Source organism: Martes martes, assembly GCF_963455335.1.
Source record: "Martes martes genome assembly, chromosome: 1".
Taxonomy (NCBI): Eukaryota; Metazoa; Chordata; class Mammalia; order Carnivora; family Mustelidae; genus Martes; species Martes martes.
In genome coordinates, this window is record NC_137888.1 from 211,176,602 (window position 1) to 211,193,932 (window position 17,331).

Sequence of the window (17,331 nt, forward strand, 5' to 3'; positions counted from 1 at the left end):
ACCCATCACCCTACTCATTCTGACACTCTTCATTGGGCCATTACTTGCACTTTTCTGGGTTGGTGTGGGTTCTGTGGGCGTTTGCAAAGTACTTCTCCAGCTGTGTTCTCAGTCCGCTGTCATCAGTGTCATCAGTGGTACAGCTCCCCTGAGGCAGGTGGTGGGCACCATGGTGACAGCACAGGCACTGCCCCTGTACTCATCTAGTGGAGGAAGAAGAAACTAAGTGAGAATAAAATATCTAAAATGGTTTCAAATATAGTAAGGTGATGCGAAGCAGAAACACAGAAAGACGGGAAAGCAGCTTTACCTAGGGCACAGGATAGCGTGTTCCTGGAGGTGATTTCTGAGCAGTGTTCCAGGTGGAAAAGAAGGATTTGGCCGTGAAAACTGTTCCAAGCGGAGGAAACAGCATGGGCAAAGGTCCTGAGGTAGGAATGAGCTTGGCATATTTAATGAACAGCAAGGAGGCCAGTGTGGATGGAACACAGAGAGAGGGACAGAGAGAAAGGAGATGTGTTTCCAGACAGCAGCAAGGTCCACACCATGTAGAATCTTGGCAGGAATGGATTCTTTTTTAATTGTGATAAAAGATACACAACAGAAAATTTACCATCTGAATCATTTTTAAGTGTCTGGTTCAGTAGTGTTAAGTATGTTCACATTATTGTGCAACCGGTCTCCAGAACTTGCAAAAACTAAAATTCTGTACCCATTAAACAACGGCTCCCTGTTTCCCTCTACTCCCAGATGTTAGCCATCAGCATTCTACTTTCCGTCTCCATGAATCTGACCACTCTGGGTATCTCACCCAAGTGAAATCATATGGTATTTGCCTTTTTGTGTCCGTCTTAACTTCACTAAATATAAAGTCCTCAAGGTCTATCCACCTTGTGGCCGGTGTCAGCATTTCCCCTGCTTTTAAAGCTGAATCGTATTCCATTGTATGGATATATCCTATTTTGTTCATCCATTCATCAGGACTTTTGTTTTTGCATGGAACAGGCAATCGGCAAAGTGCTGGGAGTTCAGCACAACAGTGAGCTAAACTGTCCCATTACTTGACTTCATGGAGGCCGCTGTCTAGAGGAAACAGGAACAAATAATATAGGTTGACACTGAGGGCCATCAGGGCTGTGATGGGGGAAGCATGGGGTCCTATGGCAACCAGGATCCTCTCCTGACTCTGCCTGGGAGGGCTCTTGGAGAACGAGGAGGTGTCTAAGTTGAGAGCTGAAGGATGACCGGGAAGTTATCAGAGAGTAAGGAGAGAAGGGGAGAGAGCTCCAGACAGAAGTCGCTGCATGTACAAAGATCCTGGAGTGAGAGAGTGTGGCCAGGTGGAGAAACTGTGAATGGTTCAGTAAGGCTAGAACATAGGACGTGACATGTGCAGCGCCCACAGGTGAAGAGGCACCACGTGGGCTGCACTCCCTACACATCAATATCTCCTTCCTCAGGTCTGTGAAGAATGGCGCCAGAACAAGGGTGGACATCCTCTGCACCTACCGGCAGCCCCCCAGCAGCCCGGGTCTGCCTGCCAAGCAGGTATTCCATGAGCTGAGCCGGCAGACCCGCGGCATTACCCGGCTGGGTCCCTATTCTCTGGACAAGGACAGCCTCTACCTCAATGGTGAGCAGTTCTCGGCCCCCCTCACTGCTTCCATCCCCCCATCCCACAGGTCAGGAAACTTAGGGGAACCCTTGAGACAAATTCAGGTGTGAATCTCAACTCTATACTGACCCCTACCCTCCAGCAGTCACTCTGTAAGGCTGTCCCCGATCACACCTGTTCTATAGATGAAGACATGGAGGCTCTGAAAAGTTAAGTAATTTGCCCAAGTGGGTGCAGCTAGAGAAGGACGGAGCCAGGCCTGAGCCCCAGCAGTTAGTATCCAACACTGTGCTTCACGCTATGCTTTTAACTCCTGAAAGATCATTCCAGGGGAGGTGTGGGAAAAGAAAATCCCACATCTGTCTTCCCTCCCAGCTTCTCACCCTAGACCAAGGATGGGCTTCTCTCCTGGGTGGGGCCCTAACGCCAGGAAATGAGGTAGGCACTCTGGACATCCGTGGTGTCCAAGCTTTGGACATACTGGGCATCTTCCTAGAAGCCAGGAAGGGACAGTGTTTAAGAAGGTGACCCCCCTCTGGGGTTCTGAGAGGCAGAGCATGGAACGTGGTGAGGTTTATTGGAATAATTCAGCTTCTCTCCTCTCTGTCCCCAGCTTGGCAATGGTATTTGGCAAATCACACTTTCTTATCACCATTGCCACATTGGGTGGACAGGGAGACATCCTGGCCCTTTATGACTCCCATTTGAGCAAAGAGGGAGATGTACGGAGAAGGAAAGCAACCTACCCATGCCACTAGTCAGTCTGGGTCTGGATGTCGAGAGATCACAGACCGGTGAAGATCCCTTCACCCTGGTCCTTGCAGGGGCAAGTTTAGGATATTTCCCCCCTAGAAAATATGCTTCGTTTTGTTCACTCAGCCAGCAGTCCCCAGAATCTGCTATAAGCCAAGCCTTGTGCTTGGCACCAGCGACACAGGCTACATGGGCAACCTGTCCTAATGTTAGCTCCAAAGGGACAGAGATATTTTGTTCAGTGATATATTCTCCAAATGTAATAGAACTCGGCACATAGTAGGTTCTCAATAAATAATTGTTGGTTGGAGGAATAGATTGGAGGGAGGATGGAAGGGTAGATACTGGGACAGGTAGATATGTGGGGGAATAAATATGTGAACATAAATGTGATGAGAGTCTCTTAGGGGCATGCTGGAGAGGTGGATAGGGAAGGGTCATTTCTAACTGGAAGATCAAGAAAACCCTAATGATGGAGATGACGTTTGAGTCTGATCTTAGAAAATGCATAGATGCTTACCTGGTACACAGAGGGAAAGGCCAGCAGGAGCCCCACATGGACAAAGGCATGGAATATCTGGGATTGTGCTGCCATCTCCCCTTATGCGTGACATTTTTGTTTCCAGGTTATAATGAACGTGGTCCAGATGAGCCTCCTACAAGTATGTATCTTTGCAACCAGTACCCATATCTGCCTGTATGGGTCTTGAGCCAAACTTTTCTCCTAATAATAAAGGGATATAATAAATAAATTTCTCCTAATAATAAAGGGAGCTTGCCCCAATCTCAGGCTGCTCTCCTGGGTGTGGCCAGGGGTCAGTGGGAAGAAGAATGCTGAGTCCTTGGTCTCTTCTGGGCCTGCAGCCTTGGCATTGGCTTTCTAAACTTTCCACACCCTTTTGGGTTGGAGGAAGAAATTTGGACAAACATTTCCCACAGGGATGCGGGGTTGAGGTCAGATGATGAGTCCATGCCTCCTGAAAACAAGATCTCCTACAAGGGCCACAGAAGGGGCCTCAATGTCAAGATGCAACTGTGGTGGCCACTCAGTGGTTTGGCCAAATTTGCCTGTTCAGTTGTCCAATGGTCCCTTCATCTATCTTTTAATCCGTCCATTCTCCCATTCTCCAAGTTCTGTCTTCTCTCAGACTTCTCCATTCTTCCTTCCCTCTCTCCATCTTTTCTTCCTTCTTTCCCTCTGTCAATCCAAACTTTCATCCATTCTTCCTTTCTTCAATTCATCCATCCATCCTTCCTTCCCTCCTTCTCTCTCTACTTTCATCCACCCATCCATCATTTCATCCATCCGTTCTTCTCTCTCTCCTTCTTCCCCCCATCCATGCTTCATTCCTTCTCTTCTTTGTCCATCCTTCCGTCCATCCATCCTTCATTCTTTACTTCTTTCCACCCATTCATCCCTCCATCCATCCTTTCTTCCTTTTCCCTCCATCCATCTATCCTTCATTCATTCTGTCCTTCATGCATTCTTCTATCCTTCCATCCATCCATTCATCCTCTGTCTATTCACTTGCTTGTCTTTTCCTCCTTTTTCCCTTCCATCCATCTCTCCAACTTTTCTTCCTGTGTTTACTCTTTCTTTCTTTTTGACCCTTCATTTGTTCATTATTCCTCGGTCCATCCAGGTATCCCCCCTGTCTGTCCACTTTTCTGCCCATTCATCTCCCTGTCCTCTTGCTTAATATCTCTCTTGTTCACCTACCCTTACTTTCTTGAGTTTATTTCACTCATGGACTCATTCACCCCTCTACTCGCACAATGCCTCCTTCCCTTACTCTCATGGATGACACACCTGTGAATGCTTGTCCTGGGGCAACCACTGCTAGAGCCCAGACAAGATTTGGGGAGTTTCTCCCACTGTGTGGGGACTCTGTCCCTTCCTGATGACTGCTCTTTCCACAGCTCCTGAAGCAGCCACCACATTCCTGCCTCGTTCATCATCACCTACACAACCAGAAGCCACCACAGGTATCTGGGAGATCCCTTTTCCTTCCCAAGAAAAGCTCTGCTCTACCAGTCAGTTGTAAAATTCTGGTGAAGGACAGTTATGTCAATTGCAAAGATTGTACTGACAATTCAGTCTAATGCATACCCTTATGGAGCCACTAGTTTTGTGAGATCAGCAGACCATTATAACACAATGTGAGATATTTTGGGGAGAGGCATTTAGTATAATTTTGGAGGGAAGTCTTTCTGGAGAAAGTTTCACCCAAAATGAGAGTTTAAGAATAAGGAGGCGTCATCCAGGAAAATAGGGGATGAAGAGTTTTCCTGATATAGGAGATTTGATGACCTAAGTCTCAGTGGCAGAAACAGTATAGTGTATGGAGAGAATTGAGAGGGATTTGGTTTGCATAAAGCATAAAGCTGAACTTGGAGTAGATGGATATGTGAAGCTGAAAGGATCACAAGAACCATATTGGGAAGAACCTTGGGTGCCAGGTCAAGAAGTTTGAACTTGACACTGAAGGCCAAAGGAAGCCATGGGTAGTGGTGACTATACTGAGATTTTTTACTTAAGAAAATTTCTTCTAGTTTTCAGTGTAGAGAACATTCTTTAGAGAGGGCATCCAGTAAGTCTGCTGGGGTGTTGGTCCAAGTGAGAGAAGAAAAGGCTTGAGCTGGAAGAGGATAGAGAGGATGTATATGAGGACCATTCTGCAAGTGGTATTGGGGTTACATGGAGGGGAAGGAGGAGCTGAGCGACATGATGGTTTTGAATTGGGTGACTAGATAGTGGGTGGTGGTGCCACTGGAAGAGAAGATGACAGAGTACAATGAACGTAGGACTCTGATTTGGTCCAACTCTCAGTTGTAGTTGCCATCTCTCCCCTCTCTTCTTGTAGCTATGGGATACAACGTGAAGACCCTTACACTCAACTTCACCATCTCGAACCTCCAGTATTCAGTGGACATGAGCAATGGCTCAGCTATGTTCAACTCCACCAAGAGGACCCTGCAGCGTCTGGTGAGACCCTGGTCCCAGAAGTTCCTAGTGGGATCAATTCCACCCAGCCCTTGCCCCACTTTTGTCTCTCCTGTTCATCCTCCTCCCCCTTCCTCCCCAGCTTGGATCCTTGTTCCAGAAGAGCAGTTTGGGCCCCTTCTACTCAGATTGCAGACTAATCTCCCTCAGGTAGGACTTTTTTTCTGAGCATTTGCCAGTAGTGACCATTTTGGTGACCAACCCTTCCAGTCTTCCCACTGATCTCCCATTTGTTTCCCCCTTCCTTGTGATCCCCATAGTGAGGTTTCAGGACCTCCCTTTAGAGTCCCCACATCCCTCTCTCCCCAGACCTGAGAAGGATGGGCCAGCCACCCATGTTGATGCCATCTGCACCTACCGCCATGACTCCATGGGCCATGGACTTGACAGAGAGCAGCTTTACTGGGAACTGTACCAGCTGACCCATGGTGTAACCCAGATGGGCTTCTATACCCTGGTCCATGACAGCCTCTTCATCAATGGTGAGTGATTTATAGCAATCATTATTGGTCCCCATTCTACTTTATTTCCTCTTTAACAAGTCAGCCCAAGTTATGATGAGGCAATACCCTCCCCAAACTCTCCGTGGAGAAAGTCTCTCCTGTTATTTTAGGTAAATAGCATGAAATTCTTTGACAAATTAATATAATGGATTCTAATTTGAACCCCAAGTGTCTGACTCATGGGATCTCTTGGGACAGGAGTTCTACAATGTGAGGCCCCTCTATGTCAGTGGTTCTAACCTAGAGACAATTCTGCCCCTCAGGAGACACTTGGCAATGACTGGAGACATTTTGGTTGCCACAACTGGGGAAGAGTGCTACGGACATCTAGTGGCTAGAGACCAAGGGTGTTGCTAATGTCCTCCAACGAACAGGAGATCCTCACCACTGAGACTTACATAGCCCCAAATATCAGTAGTTCCGAGGATGAGAAACCCTGCTCTCCATGGTCCCATGGTTCCTAGATGGGCACCAGACCAACTAATCATATTTCACCACAATTGTTTAATTATCCAACTCTATGCAATTAAGGCTTGTAATGTGCCACTATAGCCTCAGTTCTTTAGTTAGTATATCCTCATGCCCAGTGAATGAGTAAATGAGTGAACCATTGGGAGATGAGTATCTCAGCCCCATATTTGAGGACCCACTGAAATTTATATTCACCCCTTCAACAAACACATTTACATTACCATTCTGTCCCAAGCCATGTGCTGGCTACAGGGATAGAACACACAAGTTCTCTCCCTGAAAAATCTCATAACCAAGAGGACTGAATATTACTTAGGGACACACCAAAAAGGCAGAGACACTGTTATTAACAGGGTGCCATGGAAACACAGAGCAGGGACAATTCAGGGAAGGCTTCCTAGAAAAAGAGGTTATGTACCCAGTTAGGGTTAGGCTCCCCCTGGAACATGGCAAGAACAAGACAGAGAGATCCCTGCTCTCCTGGAGTTCCATCTCATTGGGGTTCTGAAACATGAGTAGGAGTTTTCCAGGAAAAGCAGAGGATTGAAGAAATTCCAGGAAATGGGAATTGCAGAAGTGCAATAGAAAAACTCACCCTGGGAGAATCCCTGTAAAATTCCAGTTTTCCCCATTGTGGGGTGACTTTCCATTTGGAAGTCCCCAGCATGTGGGCCTAAGTTTGGCTGACTCTGACAGTAGGCACTATGCCTCTCTCTGTACTAATGGCTAAGAGTCTCCAATGGTCTCCTCCTCTTCTCATTGGCTCCAGGCTATGCACCCCAGAGTTTATCTACCCAGAGGGAATATCAGCTAAATTTCCGCATCATCAACTGGAACCTCAGCAACCCAGACCCCACATCCTTGGAGTATACAGCCCTGTGGAGGGACATCCAGGACAAGGTAGTGTCTCTCTTACCTGTCCTGTCTCTCCTTGCCCTGGATGTCCCCCTCATTCCTCTGATTCACATATATTAAGTGATTATTTCAACTTTGCACTTTGCCTATGTGTTTTGAGTTCTCTCAGTTTTCAAAGGTGGTGCCCTGGCTGCCTTCCCTGTTTTCTAGATGGGCAAACTGAGGCTCAGAACAGGGAGTGGTGTGCCTAAGGTCACACAGCCAGGATACAAACTCAGAGCTCCTTTGCTCCAAGGCCTGTGTTCTTTCACTGGCTCCAATAGCCCCCCTCCAGCCCCAGAAGGCCTCCATCTCACCCACTGTCCCCACCCTTTATTCTAGGTCACCAAACTCTACAGTGATAGCCAGCTACAAGATATATTCCGCTCCTGCCTGGTCACCAATTTGACGTAAGTTGAGGAGGTTGGAAGCACTGGGTGAGCTGGCAGCTTGCGGCTCTGAGCTTCCATCCTGGCACAGTCTTCGAGGTGAAAGTCACTGACAAGCTACCCATGTTCCCCCACGTCCCTGTCAGCCATTCCTACCATCTCCTTCCATAGGACTTTGGGGAGGGGTAAGGGAAGGATTAACCTCATGGGTCCACCAACACCAGCATCCACCACCTTCTCTTCTTTGAGATACTTTCAACAAAGATAAGCCCAGTAATAACATTTCCCATGGCCCTACCCCTGCTGAGCACTTTCATGCGTGGTCATCTTGGGATTCTCATCCAGCCCCTGTGAGATGGATACTCTTGTGATCATCCCCATTGTTCAGATGGGGAAGCTGAGGCTCAGAGAAGTAAAGTGAACAGCTCAAGAATTGCCCGAATTTGGTTGGAACCCAGGTCTGTGAAGAATGGGTGGAAGAAATGAGACACTGGGGAACAGGAGGATCATGGGACACAGTGCCAACTTTGAGTGTTTCCAGACTTCAGTTCCTTTGTCTTTAATATGGGGATAATTATAATGATACCTTCCACCAGAGTGATGGTGAGGGAATGTTTAAGTCACTTCCTAGAGGTCCTCCGTAGATGTTCATTATTTTTATAGTTATTTGTTCTATTCCCGACTCCTGGAAACCTTGTGTTTTTGGTCAGGGTGTCTTCTCTAGCCTGGGAGATAATCTCCCACCTCTTGCCTTTAGGTCTTTGGGCCTATTAAACAAGAACTCAGGAGACACTGCTGGTGTTGAGTGATGGCTGAGTTCCATGGTCTCTGTCTCTAGGTTGGGCTCCATGTTGGTCACCGTCCAGGTACTGTTCTCTTCCAATGTGGACCCCAGCGTGGTGAAGAAAGTCTTTCTGGACAAGACCCTGAATGTCTCATCCCACTGGCTAGGGGCCACCTATCAGCTGACAGACCTGCATGTGACAGGTGCAAGATTGGGGCTTGATTTCATGGCTTGAAGAGATGGGGTTATGAGGAAGGAAGGATAGGGCTTCTCAGGATCAGTAGAATGGATGGAGGCTCTGGAGGGGAAAGGGGGACTTTCTGGAGGCCCATGTTGATGACCCATGACATTGGATCATCCAACAGGAAGTAGGAAGAAAACATGCAGCAATTGCACTCAAGGAAATGATTATTTTTACTCATAAATCTTTCCAACCCAAAATGTGGAGTATCCTGAGCTGCTGCTTTCTTAGGCCCTCTGGCTATGACTCATACATTGATTGACTGAAGGACACATTCATGCATTCAACAAGCATGTCATGAAAGTAAATAGGCACTGATGATGCACTGCGGAAACTGCTACAATCAGAGAATTTCAAGAACCTGAGGGAACCCCGAGGAGGGACACACAGCCCATCTTGGAAAGTTTTCTGGAGGAAGTAATGAACAAACTGAGATGTGATGGTGAACATGACCTAGCCAATGGGAAGAGTTAGGGAGTCGAGTTACATGTGTTTATAACCTAGAAGACAGAATATTTGGGGAGGCTCTAAGGAGTTTGGTGTGGCTGGAGCAAACACTTTGACATGGAAAAAGTGGCGGATATAGCTATAGAAGCAGGCAGGGACTTTCTTGGGCACTGGAAGGGTTTGCAGAGGAACATAACAGAATTCTGCTTTAGAAAGCTCATCCTCTGGGTGTTGTATAGAGAGTGAATTGGGAAGGGGAGAAGACCAGAGGCAGCAAGACACATTAGGAACTTAGGTCAACAAAGGTGTATGACAGATGTCCCCTAGGGTGATCAGCACCTGCACTTGCCTTCTGTGCCCCAGAAGGGCCCAATCTCCTCGTCCCCACATACTAGTGAGCTCTCATAATGCTTGGGGGAGAGTTGGTGGATAGAGAGATCAATGGATATAAAGTGGCTGGGTGGATAAAGGGCCTTGTGTAACAACATATCTTTAAAAATCCAGCTCAGGTCACATTGCCAGGAATAAGTAGACTAGCTGGAATCACTTTTTTGCTAAAATCTTCACCTGATTGGGACTTTTATATCTTCTTTTTATTATAGAAGTGGAGCCAACAGCTCATCTACCAACAGACATAACAACAAGCAGTCCCAGCCCTGAGCACTTCCAGCTGAATTTCACTGTCACCAACCTACCCTATTCCCAGGACATAGCCCAGCCAGGCACCACCAAACACCAGCGGAACAAGAGAAGTATTGAGAATGCGGTGAGAATCCACTCCATTCCCATGTAGAGACAGACCTATGGACACTGGGTAGTCAGAGGGTGATTTTTCATAACAATTTCATAACAATTCATGAAGATAGGTTCTTACGCCCATTTACAAATTAAGAAACAGGCCCAGAGAGTTTCAGTAGCTCATCCAGGGTCCTGTAGCTAAATCATACCCTGGAATGGGATGTCTGGGATATCCTTTGGTATACTTATCTGGGCTAGTGTTTGTTGAGATAAGAAAAAATAGATGGTAAAAAATAGAAGGGAAGTGTGCTCAGTGGCTAAAAATTCTGCTGCCACTTGGCCTGGGATGGTGATCAAGGGAATATTGCCCTATCTTTCAGCTCGACCAGGTCTTCCGAAACAGCAGCATCAAGAGTTTTTTCTCTGGCTGTCAAGTTTTAGCATTCAGGTGAGTTCTAGCTTGGGATCTAATCACTCTGGAGATGTCTGATGTCCGTTAAGTAAAAGTGTCCCCATTGTCATGGTCCCAGTTCTAGCTCTTATGGAAGATAGCCCTGGGAATATTGAACTGTTACCTAAAAACCAACTTATTCCTAAACCTGTGAGCCCAACTGGTTCAGAAATTCGAGAAAGCCAGAGTAGACTTCAGCAGACCTGGAGGCACCTGATGTTGGGGCCATGGGATGTGGAGTAGAGCATCCATGCCTTAAGAAATTAGCCGTTGAAGTCAGGATCCATAGAAGATGGGGGTGGCTAGAACCGGATGACTCAGAATCCAGCAGTCGGACTGCGTTGCTCAGTAGTGTAGCCACTAGTCAAAAGAGCCAATCCAAACTTCTCATATATCTATTCAGATAGGATCACATAGAAAATGGACCCCTTTGAAGTACACAATTTAGTGCTTTATTTGTAGAGTTGTACAATCATCCCACTATCTAATGGTGGAATTTTTTTTTATTATGTTCAGTTAGCCACTGACTAGTACATCATTAGTTTTTGATGTAGATGTGATGTAGGGTGTGGAATGTTCTTTTAAAAAAATCCCGTCCCCATTAGCAGTTGCTTCCGACTCTTCCCTTATCCACATCCCCTAGCAAACAATAATCTACTTTCTGTCTGTCTGGATTTGCCTATTCGGAACATTCCATATTAATGGATTCAAATACTGTGGAGCCTTTTGTGACTGACTTCTTTCCCTGAGCATAATGTTTTCAAGGTCCATCCATGCTGTAACATGTATAAGTACTTCGTTCTTTTTTTTATGACTAAATAATATCTGTTGTATAGCTCTACTACTTAAAAAAAACTTTTATTTAAATGCAGTTTAATTAACATATACTGCATAATTAGTTTAAGAGGTAGAATTTAGTGATTCATGAGTTGCACGTAACACCCAGTGCTCATTGCATCACATGCCCTCCTTCATGCCCATACCCCAATTACCCCATCCCCTGCCCCAGCAACCCTCAGTTTGTCTCCTGGAGTTAAGAGTCTCTTATGGAGGCAAACCGTAAGGAGGTAAACCACTTTGCACTTATCCATTCATTCACTGATGAACCTTGGGTTATCTCCACTCTTTTGTCTATTATGAATAATGTTGCTATATCATTTTTGTGTAAGTTTTTGCATCAGCTTGTGTTTTCAGTTCTCTTGGGCATGTACATAGGACTGGTATTGTATGGTCATATGGTAATTCCAGGCTAACTTTTGAGGAACTACTGAACTGTTTGCCACAGAGGCTCTACCATTTCCCACTCCCATAAGCAATGTATGAGTTCCAAACTATCCAGATCCTCACCAACAATTGTTATTATTCCTTTTTTTAGGAAGGAATGGATGTGAAATGGTATCTCACTGTTGTTCCAATTTGCATTTTCCTAACAAGTAGTGATGTTGAACTTTTTTTAAAAAAAATTTTTTTAATTTCTTTTTAGTGTACCAGAATTCATTGCTTATGCACCACACCCAGTGCTCCATGCAATACCTGCCCTCCATAATACCCACCACTATGCTCACCCAACCTCCCACCCCCCACCCCTTCAAAACCCTCAGATTGTTTTTCAGAGTCCATAGTCTCTCATGGTTCATCTTCCCTTCCAATTTCCCCCAACTCCCTTCTCCTCTCCATCTCCCCATGTCCTCCATGTTATTTCCTATGCTCCACAAATAAGTGAAACCATATGATAATTGACTCTCTCTGCTTGACTTATTTCACTCAGCATAATCTCTTCCAGTCCTGTCCATGTTGCTACAAAAGTTGGGTATTCGTCCTTTCTGATGGAGGCATAATACTCCATAGTGTATATGGACCACATCTTCCTTATCCATTCGTCCATTGAAGGGCATCTTGGTTCTTTCCACAGTTTGGCGACTGTGGCCATTGCTGCTATGAACATTGGGGTACATATGGCCCTTCTTTTCACTGCATCTGTATTTTGGGGGTAAATACCCAGTAGTGCAACTGCAGGGTCATAGGGAAGCTCTATTTTTAATTTTCTAAGGAATCTCCACTCTGTTTTCCAAAGTGGCTGCACCAACTTGCATTCCCACCAACAGTGTAAGAGGGTTCCCCTTTCTCCACATCCTCTCCAACACACGTTGTTTACTGTCTTGTTAATTTTGGCCATAAATCAAAACCACATTGAGATACCACCTTACACCAGTTAGAATGGCCAAAATTAACAAGACAGTAAACATTTTTTTTTTAGTACCAATTGGTCATTTCCTATCTTCTTTGCAGAAATTTCTATTTAAGTCTTTTTCCCAGTTTTACACTGATTTTTTTTTTATTGTTGAGTTATCACCATTTTTGTGTGTTCTGGGTACTAGATCCTTGTCAGATATATGATTTGCAAATATGTTCTTCTATTTGTTACGTTGCCTTTTCACCTTCTAGGTACTACCCTTTGAAACACATCTTTAATTTTAATTTCATCTTTAATTTTGATGACTCTCAATTTATCAATTTTTTTCTTTGGTTGTTTGTGATTTTAGTCCCAAATCAAAGAAACCATTGCCTAATCCAAATTCACAAAGATTTACACCCAGCTTTTTTTTCCTAAGAGTTTTATAATTTTATCTCTTATATTGAGGCATTTGATTTATTTTGCTAAGTTTTGTCTGTGTTGTAAGGTGCGAGTCCAACTTCATTCTTCAGTTTGTAGATATCTAATTGTCTCAGTACCGATTTGTTAACTAGACTATTCTTTCCCTGTTATCTCGGCACCCTTGTTGAAAATCAGTTGTCCATGATTGCATGAGTTTGTTTATGGATTTTCAGGGTAGTATTTAATGATTCATCAGTTGCATATAACACCCAGTGCTCATTACATCTAGTATCCTCCTTAATGCCCATCATCCATTTACCTGATCCCCCACCCACTTCCTTTTTTTTTTTTTTTTTTTTTTTTTTTTTTTGGAAAGACTCGCTTTCAGAGTTCTCGGCCATTTTTTCTGACATCCTATTTTTTTTCTTAACTAACTGATCCTCAGATTGCTACAAAACCTTGGTTAATTTCTAGACTTCTGAAAAAGTTGATTTTGACCATTCTTACCAGTGCTCTCAATAATTTTATGGATTTTTGGAAGTCCTTATGGCAAACGTTTCAAAAATGTTCTCCCCGTGGCTTTTTATTTATAAACTAATTAAATTAAATAAAATGAGACATTCATTTCCTCACCCACACTAGCATATTTTAAGTGCTCAACAACAAAATGGGGCTAATAATGACTGTATTTTGACATTGCAGACACCAATGTTTGTATCATTGCAGAAGGTTCTTTTGGACAGGACCTAGAAGCAGGGAACCTGAAGCAAGGTAGAATTCAAGGTAGTCTTGTTCATCCCTTTTGCCCTTCCAGGTCTGTCCCACACATCAACCACACTGGGGTGGATTCGCTGTGTAACTTTTCACCATTGGCTCGGAAACTGAACAGAGTTGCCATTTATTTGGAGTTCCTGAGGCTGACCAAAAATGGCACCCAGCTGCAGAACTTTACCCTGGACAGAAATAGTGTCCTTGTGGATGGTAAGGCTTCTTGGTCATTGGGGCAGGAGTTTAGGGGTCCAACCTCCACATGTGGGGTCTTTCCTTGGAATCTAGAGACCTAGGGTTGAGTCAGCATTAAACTTTTTTAGGCTTATGGGAGGTGGCATATCCCCCCCCCCAGGCTTTATCCACCATTGAGGGAGAGGAAGGGATACCTAGTGGGATATTAGAGACACTTGCCTTCTCAGAGATAGCTCTGTGACCTCAGGTGGGCCACTTCCTCTCTATGGAATTCTTTTTCTCATCCCTGTACAAAAAGTCACTTGGCCAGCGGTCAGTGGGGGATTCTAGCTCTGAGCTGTGTATGAACCAGCCTTGACAGGCATTGGAAATGGATCTCTTTTCTCCAAAACACACTGTATAAAAAGAGGACCTGTGTGAAAATGGACCTGACTTGGCCCATAGGCTGTAGTTTGCCAAGTTCTGCTCTGGATCAGCACCATGCAGTAGAACTTTCTGCAATAATGGAATGTTCTCCATCTGTGCTGTCCAGCACAGTAGCCGCATGTGACTATTATATACTTAAAATCTGGCTATTGTGATTGGCTTTTATAGTTACTGGTTTTTAATGTTACCAAGGTACCAGATTTTTTAATTTGACTTGATTAAAATTATTTTTAATTTAAGAAGCTACTTGTAGCTGCTCCGTATTGGACAGCACATCTATAAGAAGTTGGCTGGGGAGGGGCTGTCCAGTAGGGTGACCTGAAACTCTCTCCCATGCCTGGTAGGTGCTATGTGTCCCTATGTTCATGGGGTTTATGCTGCAGTTACAATAACAAGAACAGGCAATTGGAAAGTATTAATTATTTGGTGTGAAATAATTCATACTTGGGAGTGGTCATCAGAGAAGCCTTCCTGGAAAAAAATTACATTGTAGGTGAATCCTGGAAAATGAGTATAAAACAACTTGGTAAAGAAGAAGGGGTGAATGTGTTTCTGGGCAGGAAAGAGAGCATTTGAGTGGGAATTTACAAATTTAGAGACATCTCTTAGTCTTGCCAGCTATGATAACCCATCCTCCCCACAACCATCATAAGATGGCCCAGCCCAATTTCAGTCCTCCTTGCCCAGAGGTATGAATTTGATTAATTTATTATGCTCCTTGGATTATGTAGCAAAGTGTCCTCATTTTTTAGAGAAAAATGGGTGAACATTATGATTTCTACTTTAACATTTCAGGGAAAATATGAATGAAGCAAGGGTGGCAAGTGCTAACAATTTATACGTTGGATGAAATATTGTTTTAATTGGGTGAAATATACATTGTTAAATCTAGATGATGTATGTTTACGATATTCTATTTTTCTGTGTATTTGAAAAGTTTTATTTAAAAAGCATAAAAACAAAATTAAAAAAGCACAAAACACGCTCACATGCATTCTCCATTTCATTCATTTCCAGGGTATTCTCCCAACAGAAATGATGTCTTGACTGAGAATTCTGGTAAGTCTCAAAGAAGTCCCAGCCCAGGATGGGGAAGGAATGTCTTGATGCTGTACTTAACGAAAACCATGTGCCCAGAGTCTTGATAATGGTGAAAGCTGGACAACCCATGTCAGGGACTGTTAGGCACGGTGCAGGGAAAGCAGGAGCTTCTAGGGGAATGACAGGAGGTGACTCACACCAGCACTTGTCTCCCCAGACCTCCCCTACTGGGCCATCATCCTTATCAGCTTGGCAGGACTCCTGGTACTCATCACATGCCTGATCTGCTGTTTCCTGGTAAGTAAGAGGGTTGCTTGTCTTTTTACTATTAGGTTGTGAGAACTCTTACAAGTTCTTATTTCTTTATAGAACTTTATAGAACTTCTTTATGCTTTATAAATCTATGTCCTTTGCTGGGAATGTTTTGTGAATTTCTCTCATAGTTTGTGAGTCTTGCTTTTTCCTTTTTTAAAGAATTTTTTAAGGATTTATTTATTTGAGAAAGAGGGAATGAGCAGGCAGAGGGGCAGAGGGAGACGGAGAGAGAGAATCCTCAAGCAGATTCCCCACAGAGCATGGAGCCTGACATGGGGCTCCATCCCAGGACCCTGAGATCATGACCTGAGTGGAATCAAGAGTCGGCCTCTTAACGGACTGAGTCACCCAGTGCCCCTTGCTTCTTCCTTCTTTTAAACAACATTAATCTTAGGGAAACATAAGTGAAAGTCATAATGAGATTCTATGACACATGAGGATGGCTAAAATCAAAAAGATTGACTCTGACAAGTGGTGGTGAAGATGAGGAACTACTGGAACTGTCAGAGAACGCTGGCGAGAAGTAGCTTGGATGCGTCTTTAAAGGTCGCATATACCTATCTAGCCATTCCACTTCTGAGAATTCATGCAAGAGAAATAACATAAAATTAAATTAAATTAAATTAAATTAAATAGTTACATTAAATTAAAATTAGAATAGACTAGAATCTATACAAAGACTTGTACACAAATGTTCATAATAACTTTATTTTACCAGCCAAAAACTGAAAACAACCCAGAGGTCCGTCAACAGATGAGTGGATCAACAAACCCTGATCTAGCCCCACAATGGAATACTAATTCAGGAATAAAAAGGAATGAATGACAAATACATGCACTGACATGCATAAATCTCAAAATAATAATGCGGAGTGAAAGACGCTAGATAACAATGAGTACATAGTGTATGATCCTGTTTATAAACAAATTACAGAAGACGAGCTAATCTACAGGGATATCAATCAGATCAGTGGCTCCTGGGAACGAGAATGTTTTTGCAAATGGCAGGGAAGGAGGAATTACAAAGGAGCAAGAGGACACTTTGGGGGATGACGAGCTTTCCTTGTCTTGATTGTGGTGATGGTTCATGAAGTTATAATCATAATTTATCATTTGTTTTACATGCATACAGCTCATTGTACACCAGTTAAACCTCAATTAAGTAGAGGGTGCCTGTGTGGAGGGAGGGAAGGAGAGGATATGAATGGGATATCAGAGAAAAGGGTAGAAAAACAGAGTTGAAGAGAAAGAGATAAAAGGACTAGGCATGCATGAGAGACAATGAAGTAGAAAAAGGTTGACACACACACAGAAGGCACCAGGCATCTGTGGCTTTGGCCACCCTCATCCCTGAGGTCCCAGGCCATTCTTACACCCACTTCTTGCCCTCACAGGTCACCGTCTTCCGGCGGAAGAAGGAGGGAGGCTACGAGGTTCAGCAGCACAGCCTGGGCTATTACCTGCCACACCTGGACCTGAGGAAGCTGCAGTGAGAGCTCTGCCTGGGGGCTCCAACGGGAGTAACCACATTGGAATAGGAATAAACCACATTGGTTGGACACAGTCTCTGGGCCCTTCTTGACTTGGCCCCTGACTGGTTCACAGGGGACCGAGATGAAAGGTTTTCCCTTTCACTGAGCCCTGAAGGGCAGCTCAGTTCTGTCTTTTGGCTTCACACCATTTCCTCCCCCAGAGGCATC

At 44.4% G+C, this 17,331-nt stretch overlaps 1 protein-coding gene across 1 annotated transcript in view; it reads left to right on the forward strand.

The window, feature by feature from the left end:
• MUC16 (mucin 16, cell surface associated) overlaps window positions 1-17,124 on the forward strand; it is a gene marked incomplete at both ends in the record, with an annotated part of 103,330 nt that extends 86,206 nt beyond the window's left edge. Inside the window, 14 exons of the mRNA XM_080820813.1 lie at window positions 1,461-1,633; window positions 2,995-3,030; window positions 5,233-5,354; window positions 5,455-5,522; window positions 5,682-5,854; window positions 7,116-7,246; window positions 7,583-7,650; window positions 8,468-8,616; window positions 9,704-9,867; window positions 10,220-10,287; window positions 13,701-13,867; window positions 15,293-15,334; window positions 15,534-15,613; window positions 17,026-17,124. Of these exons, the coding sequence (XP_080676939.1) occupies window positions 1,461-1,633; window positions 2,995-3,030; window positions 5,233-5,354; window positions 5,455-5,522; window positions 5,682-5,854; window positions 7,116-7,246; window positions 7,583-7,650; window positions 8,468-8,616; window positions 9,704-9,867; window positions 10,220-10,287; window positions 13,701-13,867; window positions 15,293-15,334; window positions 15,534-15,613; window positions 17,026-17,124 (1,540 nt within the window). The remainder of the gene's footprint in view (window positions 1-1,460; window positions 1,634-2,994; window positions 3,031-5,232; window positions 5,355-5,454; window positions 5,523-5,681; window positions 5,855-7,115; window positions 7,247-7,582; window positions 7,651-8,467; window positions 8,617-9,703; window positions 9,868-10,219; window positions 10,288-13,700; window positions 13,868-15,292; window positions 15,335-15,533; window positions 15,614-17,025) is intronic.
• Window positions 17,125-17,331: the final 207 nt, after the last annotated feature.